This window comes from Neltuma alba, unplaced genomic scaffold (assembly GCF_004799145.2).
Source record: "Neltuma alba isolate B1F8T4 unplaced genomic scaffold, ASM479914v2 tig00002583_pilon, whole genome shotgun sequence".
NCBI classification, from domain to species: domain Eukaryota; kingdom Viridiplantae; phylum Streptophyta; class Magnoliopsida; order Fabales; family Fabaceae; genus Neltuma; species Neltuma alba.
The window spans coordinates 15,212-25,242 of NW_021632927.1; the positions used below are offsets into that span (position 1 = coordinate 15,212).

Here is a 10,031-nt window from a genome sequence, read left to right on the forward strand (position 1 = left end):
ATAAAAATGGTTCATAAAATGCTTCATGACTTAGAAGGCATGAATTGGACAATTTTTATACTTTCTAATTTCAAAAGTGGTTCTCCAAAAATTTTGGCAAGTCCAAAACAGTGGTTTTGAACTAAATAATAAGATATGTATATATCAATAGGGTATGTCCATATGATTTGGTCAAAATTATTTAGGATTAATATAATTTTTAGTCATTCAGGTTTGTTTTTATTTTGTTTTTGGTTCCTCAAGTTTCAAATCATAAGTTTTAATTATTCAAAAGGCAAAATGATCTAGGTTTTTATTAAATTATAGGGACCAATGTTTTAAACGGAAATAAGCTTGAGGGACATAAACCTGTAAATTGAAACTTGAAAGATTAAAATCAAAATGAGACTAAATTTATAAGACTAAAAATTATAATAATCCAATTATTTACTACCGCAACTTTAAAACTGGAACCTGGCCTGTGTGTTTGAGTTTAGTGAAAATTATTCGTTTTTTCTTTAGGCAAAATTGAGAATTTAAACCTTATGGATAAATAAAATTATTAACTAAGTTATTTAAATTGAGCCCAACCAATATCACTCAAAAGTCGAAACCCATTGAATGTCAGTAGTTGCCTGAAGATTTATCTATTATAATAATCATTCTCTTTCTAAAAGTATTTTTTAAAATGCAACTATCTTATCCTGCCTCCCATTATTTTACTCCATATTTTGGTACGAGAAAAATGAAAGAAATGAGAGAGAAAAGACAATATTAATGAGTTCAATTTGAAAAATTGGAAAAATGAAGTGATAAAATTTTAATAAAAAGAATATGTAAGATAAAAGAGTAAGAAAAATTAATTAAAAACTTTTAACTTCATCTCTTCAATTTTTTAAATTATACACATTAAAAATTTTCCTATCCTCCCCTCCTCTCCCCTTCATTTCCGTAGATTTTCTTTTCTTGCAACGATGAAACCATTTAAACTTCTTTGATAATGCTTGTGTTTTCGGTTTCTCTTTTTTCTTCATGCTTCTAAATATCCTTACTTGATAAGAAAGTTAATAATGAATAAACGAGTACAAACGTTGGCAAAAAAAAAAGAAAAAGAAAAAGAAAAAGAATAATCGAGTACAAACATATATGATATTAATATATATTTCATGCATTAATTGAGTAAATATTTAAGTAGTTATGGTGTGATCTCCCCCCCCCCCCCGGCGACATGGTGTGATCTTGATTGATCACATCGGGTATGGAGAGAAATATCTATAATACCCACAATATATTAAGAATTAATATTTTGAATCGAACTTCATGTAAGTGTCCATACTATAAAAATATAACTAAATTAACATATTAATTAATCAGTAGTTGTACGGTTTTAAACTTTTAATATTCTTGCCTAAATATATGTACTATGATTTTTCAATTAATTTGTCCCCCTCAAACATGGACTGAAGCCGCACAATATTAATTTTCGGTCAAACCGACGTTGTTGACTTTGATCATGAAAATTAAATCCTCTGATCTTTGAATAGTCTATCTCCCACGCCATGTATAAATTATTATTGCATCGTTCTTTGTGATTTTATAACATATATATAAAATAATTATTATGGATGATGACTTTTTGTCAATTCTACGTGGCGTTGAACTGGAAAATTTTCTTATTCTTTCGTATTATTTTAGAATGAAAGGTTGAATTAACTTCCAATTAAATTTAATCTCACAGCTTTATTCTGTGAGGATTTATCCATCTGAGAGTTGTTGTGGACGGTATTCCTTTTTTTTCTTTTTGGAAAAATAGCGCATTAGTATTTTATTTTATAATTTTACAAATTTTAAATTTTTTTATTTATAGTTGAAAATTAATTATTAATTATTTTAGTTTCATGATTTAAAATTTTTAACATAGAAGATGTTAAATTAAAGAAAAGACGTAAAAGGTTTATAACTTTGTATCTAATAAATTGATATAACTAAAAAGAAAAAGAAGGCATAAAAAAATAGGGTACAATGTTATTCAAAAATTTAATTATTGATAGAATACAATATTATTATCATCCATGTAATTGATTTTACCCAATAGGATAAGGCATAGGAAAAATTACAAATAAAGACCTCCAATATATAAAATAGCAATCAGGAACCCTGAATTTGAGAAATTGCTCACAAGGACCCAGTCCCAATTTGTAATTATGAAATCATGGTCAAATTACCAAAATACCCTTCTTCAAATTTTTTTTTTAAAAGAACACCACTGCCTCTCTGGAATCCGGCTGTCGATGCCGAAGCTCCGGCCGCTGGAATCTGGCCGTCGGCACCAACAGCCGGTTCCGGCCATTGCCGGCGGCCTTCTTTTGTTTTTTTTTTTGCAACTGTTTTTTTTAAATAGGGGGGAAGTGTTGATCCCCCAATCTAATGCTTCCCAAAATTAGGAATGACCATCGAGCCAACAAAATTTTCTAACATTATAATACAAAAAAAATATAAGTTAACTCATTTACTCTTGTTCCAGGTGATAACAATAATACATTTAGAAATAACAAGTTCTAATTGTAAAATAACACGTCTGGAATGAAAATTTAACAATATGTTTTTTTATAACAACAAATTTTGTTGCAGGTGATAACAACAATACATTTGAAAATAACAAGTTCTGATTATAAAATAACAAGTCTGAGATTAAAATTTAACAACACGTTTTTTTTTTTATAACAACACACTTTGTTTCAGGTGATAACAACAATACATTTGGAAATAACAAGTTCTGATTATAAAATAACAAGTCTGGAATTAAAATTTAACAACACGTTTTTTAGAAAATTATTTATATTATGATTTTGGAAAATAAATTATTTATAACTTATAAAAATATTTTTAATATATTTATTTTTTCTAAAAAATACTTTTTAATCTATATATCTATACAACTCATTACAAAATCAAACTACTTCTTATAAATTATGAAGCATTTATAATTAAGTATTTTTAATCTATAAATCATAGTATAAATTTTTATATTATTTCATTCTTTAAATATTAAAATTTATTATTAAGTATTTAAATATTATAGTATAATTTATTATTTCATTCTTTAAATATTAAAAATAGTTTTTATATTTAAAGAATAAAATAGTATTTTTAATTATAAATTAGAGATAAATTTCATTTATAAATTTAAGCAATCAAAAAGTATTTTTAATCTAGAATAAATTGTACTATTTATAATTTATAAGAAGTAGTTTGATTTATAATGAGTTGTATAGATATATAGATTAAAAATTTTTTTAAAAAAAATTTAAAAAGTGTGTTGTTATTTTCCCTAAATTTTATTTATAAATTTGAACAATAAAAAAGTATTTTTAATCTATAATAAATTACACTTCAAGTTCTGTTTATAAATTGGAGATAAAAATTATTTTTTTAGCAAATTAAATAGATTAAAAATACTTTTTATAAGTTATAAATAATTTATTTTTTAAAAGTATAAAATAATTAATTGTTATAAAAAAATGTGTTGTTAAATTTTAATTCCAAATTTCTTATTTTATAATCAGAACTTGTTATTTTCAAATGTATTGTTGTTATCACTTGGAATAAAATGTGTTGTTATATAAAAAAAAAGGTGCTGTTAAATTTTAATTCCAAACTAGTTATTTTATAATCAGAATTTGTTATTTCCAATGTATTGTTGTTATCACTTGAAACAAAGTGTGTTGTTATAAAAAAAACATGTTGTTAAATTTTAATCCCAGATTTGTTATTTTATAATCAGAACTTGTTATTTTCAAATGTATTGTTGTTATCACCTGCAACAAAATTTGTTGTTATAAAAAAAAAATATTGTTAAATTTCATTCCAGACGTGTTATTTTACAATTAGAACTTGTTATTTCTAAATGTATTGTTATCACCTGGAACAAGAGTAAATGAGTTAACTTATATTGTTTTTTGTATTATAATGTTAGCAAAAATTTGTTGGCTCGATGGTCATTCTTAATTTTGGGAAGCATTAGGTTGGAGGATCAAATCTCCCCAACCTCATTTCCCCCCTATTTAAAAAAAAAACAGTTGCAAAAAAAAAAAAACAAAGGAAGGCTGCCGGCCGCCGGCCGTCGGAGCTCCGGCGCCGACGGCCAGATTCCGGCGGCTGGATCTCCGACGCCGATGGTCGGATTCCGGAGAGGCAGTGGTGTTCTTTTTTAAAAAAAAAATTAAAGAGAAGTATTTTGGTAATTTGACCATGATTTCATAATTGCAAATTGGGACCGGGTCCTTGTGAGTAATTTCTCAAATTTAGGGTCCCTGATTGCCATTTTATATATTGGGGGTCTTTATTTGTAATTTTCCCTAAGGCATACTTGAAAAGAAAAAAAAAAGAAAAAGATAAAATCCAAGTCCACGATTCCTCCCATGGTAACACCAAACAAAAAGTCCATCTATTGAAAATTGAAAATTCAATGCGTCTCCCATATTATCCTTATTTATAATCATACTTTTACAATCTCTGCCTCTAAGTCTAAGCCATTCATCACTAAAATTCATCCTCTCTCTCTCTCTCTCTCTCACCATGCAAAACATGGAAACGGAATCCCTCTTGCCAAGGTCAAGTTCCGGCGGCCTAAAGGCGAATTGGCGGCTGATGCGTTACCGGCGACTCGGTGGGAGTGTCCCAGCCGGGAAAGCGAAGAAGAAGATGTCGAAGATGATTCGGTTGAAAGGATCGAGGAAGTATTGGAGGATCAAGGCGATCCCAAAGCTGAGTTTGGTGGTTAAGTCGCCATTGAAGCTATTGAATAAGCTAAAGAATGCTTATATTGACTTTATGCTGAAGTTGTCTGGGAAAGTAGGAGGAAGCTTGAGTATTAATGGTGTTGGTGATAATGCTTTTGGACAAAAGAGGATTCCAAAAGCTCGTCAAGTCACACAAAAATTTTCCATGAATGAGTTTGAAGCTAGGCTCATCTATGAGATTTCCAAGGTCTTGGTTGCTTCTCGTGAATTAAACGCTATGTAATATATATAATCTTCTTCTTCTACTACTTTCTTATTTGTGCCTTTTGTTCTGTTCATTTGTTCATATATATTTTTTTTTTCTTGGAACAACGTTGGCTGCCAGAGGTTAGACATATATCCCTCAGAAAAGGTTCAGGGATTACCAATAACTGTTTCTACTTTTCGTTAATTCTGAGGAAAAAAAAAAAACTGATGTGTTTATCCCAAAAAGGTGTGAAATTGTATTGTATATAGCTATTCTCTTTTGAGGGGGTAATCTAAGACGTGTAAGCAGCTGTTATATATAGAAAGAATCAATAACTTGTGAAGAACAAAGGGAGAATTACAATCAAGTCCCATAGAAGAGAAACAATTACTAAAAGGTCCTAATAACAACCTGAACAGCCTATAATGATAAGTCCTATAGAAAAAATAACAACATCTGAGATTTGTTTTTCAATTGTTTTCGTTGCTTGGGATCTTATTGTAATTCTCCCAAGAACAAATCCAACTTTTAAAGCAATAGGTATGATGCAACATATGTTAATGAAATGTAATATTGAAGGAGTCATGCGAATTAATAGTCTTGTTTTTAAAAATTAATCATCGCAACATGAAGTGCAATCAATTTGTTTTCATAACACAATATAATGGAATCTGCAATCGTCATGTTGATACAACAAAGATAAATTCTTCTACTAGCTCTTCTAATTAAAATAATAATCGAAGGAAGTATTATAACTTTATTTTAACACAATTTATTACTCTATGAATAACATGCTAATCTTCTCCAAGAACTTACATCGATAAGAAGGTTTGGCACCTCAATATCAACTTTGGGACTATAGCATGTTCTATGGGTTAAGCTATTCATCCATTAAAGTGGTATGTAAGTTGAGTTTCGAAAGTCGTGAGATAGTTCGGTCCATTTTCGATATAGGTGTTAGAACATTGAGAGGACATTTTCACGAGAGAACCGGAAAAATCTCATTCACATATACTTGATCTTTTAACTATTTCTGTTTCAAGTGTGAGGTTGTGAGCCTATTAAAAAATAAAATAAAGCACAAATTCATGATGATATATTTAATTTGTTGAATAGTTGAATTTTATCTTTTTGTCATAATTTATCATTAGACAAACAATCAGCTGGCTATCATCACACGGTTAGACTTGCACCAACCAAGTCAAAACTACATACCTCATACGTTTGGGCTTTCTGTATTGAATGTCTCAAGCCATTCAGTCTATGCAGGTCATTTTCTCTTTTTGTCAATGTCTTACATATGATCCAATTCCATTCGATCTGGGACTTTGTCTTAACTCCCATTAAAAACTTGTGTCACAAGTACAATATCAACTTTTGTATATACTAATAAGTTAGGTCATTTAATTATTATAATTTTTTAATATGTGTGAACAATATTTCAAAATAATATTTTTGGAACGGAAGGAGTAGTAATAGGACAAAATTAAAAATAGTGGGTAGGTACAGGATTTGATTGAGGCACGTAAGCCACCTTTATATATATATATATAATATTAATGAAATTATTATAATGGTCCATCATTGCGAAGGTCTTAACAAAGACATATTCTGACAATTCAAATACGGCTCATGATCTTACGAATGCAAATCCCACGCATAAATAAGAAAGAATTAGGTCACTAATCAACAGCTTTGCCTTTAAACCAATATAATATAATCCTCAATATAATGAACTTTCCACATAATAAAAAACAAAAAATCATATTAATTTTCCTGTTTCATTTCATATCCTCTTTCTTATTCCAATTTTTTGGGCAGGCAAATGTATCCTCATATTGAGAGCTGTTTGAGATACTATCGGGTAATAAATATGAGAATCAACTTTTTCTCCTTTACCCTTTCCCTCCTCTACCTACTTCATTACTATTGGATCAAATTTTAATGGTCCAAATTTAATACTTTATAAAAATATTATTATTTTTGGCCAAAAAATATTGGTAGAATTGATATGAAGTTTCAAGTAGTAAGGAATATAACTATTAAAAAATCGTAGTGACAACAGAGCAGGTAATTATTTTCTTTCATTATCATTAGGATTTACTAGTAATTATTTTCTTTCCTTGAAATTGCATTGTAATTCTCACAAAATTATTCTAATTTTACTTAAAAAAACATCAATAAATTTAAATTATTAAAATATAATCTGAAAAATTTACAACTTTAATGAAGAAAATAGGAAAAAAAATCTACTTTATAATAATAATTCACAGTTGTGATTCTTGGGAACAACTCATATCATATTTTAGCCGTTCAAGTTTATTTATGTATTTTTTAAGTAAATAATAATAATCTTATAGACTGTTAATATTAATTCGTCGTGTTGTGAGAGATTAGTTCTTTTTATTAGATCAACCCATTGGTTTTTTTATTCCTCTGCCCAGCAGCATACATAAATGAGCCCATATTAACACTCAGGAGGGAAAAGCATCGGAGCGAAGATAGCAAGGCCCATATCCCTCACAAACTAGTGGGGCATTTTATTGGTTATCTAATACACCAAACATAAGGCCATGATAAAGTAACCAAATCACATTTTAGTTTCAAAGTTTGTATTAAGTCCAATCAATCAGTAAAATTGACTTTGATCTTAGAATTATTTTCAATTTGCGAATCACCTTATAACCTAATGACATAAGAGCTTTTTGTAAGTGGAAAGTCACTGGTTTGATTTTACTTGTAATCTTAGATCATTATTCATTAGTGCCTACTCTTTTAATTTTAAAAAAAAGAAGAATTATTGTCAATCTTACATAAAGTTTAATTTTATTATGATGAAAATATTTTGCGTGAAAATCTAGGATTATGTGGCTCACATCATAAAGATGCACTTCCTGATAAACTACTGCTAATATGGGTTTAGCTTCTCTTCTCTGCCCCACTAACATGGCTAACGTAAAAGAATAAAAAATGATAAGAAAACTTGGAGCCGACAAGAAACCACGGTCTTGTGGCCTTAAAAAATGCAAAACCATGAGCATGTTTGTCTCTAGTAGTGTTCAAACTCGAGTCTGGTGATTCGATTGGTGAATCGATAAATTAATTTTTTATTAGTTCGGTTAAGAGTTTTTGGTGTTGGATCTTCTAATTTTTTTTCCTTACTGTGCCTAAATTAACGTTATTTTGAGTTAAAAAGGACAAGAAAAAACAATAACCTGTCAAATTAGTGTTTTAATAACTTTGTTATGTTGGATCTTGTATAGGTCATACATGAATGTCATGTTAACATATTAATTAATTTTTTTAAATAGTATTCTTTCTAGGATCAATTATAGTACTCCTCCAGTCCTTAATATAAGATCCATTTAATTAATTTGATTAGATTAAGGAAGTTAGGTAAGTTAGTTAATTATAAGAAAAGTGACACATTTTTCCTAAAACACCACAATCATCTTTCTTAATACCTCATCTCCTTCTTCTACTTGATTATAGTTGAGGGAGTATCCATAGGGGTAATTTAGAGAAAATTGATAAATATAAAAAATGGGTCTTATATTTAGGACCAAAACTAACATAAGAATTAGGTCCAAGGACCGGAGGAGTATTATTTAAATGTTGGTCATGATAGCACAAAGAAAAAACCATTAAATCAATGATGCTTGAAGCACCGTCTCAGCGTATGACAGATTTGATTTCCATTGGCCTCATTTTGACATCTGCTTATGTTATTGCGCAAAACTACTGAAAAAAGAAAAAGGGAAAAAGCAATAGTTAAATTTAATAAAAGGAGTTAATTTTTCATAGCATATAAAAATTAATTTTATTCTGAGATATGTTCACATTTAGTACCTAATAATAATTTGAATATGATTATCTTTAATAGAAGAATACATATATTTAAGAGAAAAAAAAATACCCACATATGACAGCAACTAATGATCCAGAATCGAATTTTAATTTTCTTTAAATAAATTAGAGGAATCTTTTTAATATTCTTGAGTCAAACTTTCTACAGTTAATTTGAGGGAAAAAAAGGGGCACGACCTAAAAAAGTCCAATGAAATGACACGAATTCGAATCTGGTTGCTTTTTACTTGGCCATTGTGAGCAATTAGACATTACAACATAAAGTTTGACTCGTTTTACGCGCCCAACATGAAGCATATGTTCGGTTCGGTGACTTTTTCTCATTCTGTCTTTTGAATGTATTTTATAATTATTTCTCTGTCCGTGCATAAATTAACATTAATATAAAATAGGAAAAATTAATCTTTTAGTCCCTATAGTTTTCACTCATTTATAACTCAGTTCCTATACTTTGACTCGGTACAACTCAGTCCTTCTTGTTTTGACTCGGCTGTAACTCAGTCCTTAAAGTCTGACTCGCTGCAACTCGATCCATATAGTTTTAACTATTTTATAATTTAGTCCCTCCTTTTATTATATATATAATTTTATTTTTCAAAAACACAAGGACTAAATTATAGAGCAAATTATAATGATAGGTTTCAGGATAGTAAATAATAACTTCTTATTTATTATTGAGATTTAATAATAATTATTTTTTTAAAAACTTTGTTGTAATCTTCCCTGTAAAATGTAAACAGTGCAAGATGTTTGCGAGCTCCAAAGGGCTCACCTTAGAGGTTGGGTTCTTTCCACCCAGTAAAACTTGATCCCTTTCTTGAGTTCTTTTTAAATATAAAGTTGTCAATATAATAAATACGTGATTTTTTATTGAATGATTAAAAAAAAAAGGTTTTTCTCTTAGATTGGAAGGAAAATGTTCGGTGATTTTCTGTTTTATTATTAGGGAAAACTAATTTGGTCAATTTTAAATCAAGTCCTTAAGCTTTTTTTTCTTTTTATTAGGTCCTTTAATTTTTTACTTTTAGATCTATTGGTTCTTGCTGTTAAATAAAGCAAACACCGTTAAAAATTGCCGTTACACCTTCAACGTCCTGCGATCTCATCATTGCTTCCCAGTTCTTCTACGATATCACGTCTCATTGAAAAGCAAGAAGGCTCACTACTCTAACGATGAAACAAGTTTGTTTATCAAA

At 28.9% G+C, this 10,031-nt stretch overlaps 1 protein-coding gene across 1 annotated transcript; it reads left to right on the plus strand.

Annotated features, from left to right (window-relative positions):
• The first annotated feature begins 4,527 nt into the window (after positions 1 to 4,527).
• LOC114733154 (uncharacterized) lies at positions 4,528 to 5,059 on the plus strand. Its single transcript, XM_028920561.1, has one exon. The coding sequence runs from the start codon at positions 4,558 to 4,560 to the stop codon at positions 5,002 to 5,004; it is 447 nt and encodes a 148-aa protein (XP_028776394.1). The 5' UTR covers positions 4,528 to 4,557; the 3' UTR covers positions 5,005 to 5,059.
• Positions 5,060 to 10,031: the final 4,972 nt, after the last annotated feature.

Bases quoted from the DNA above. Each gene is read 5' to 3' on its own strand.
- LOC114733154 (XM_028920561.1), top strand. From the start codon at position 4,558: ATGCAAAACATGGAAACGGAATCCCTCTTGCCAAGGTCAAGTTCCGGC.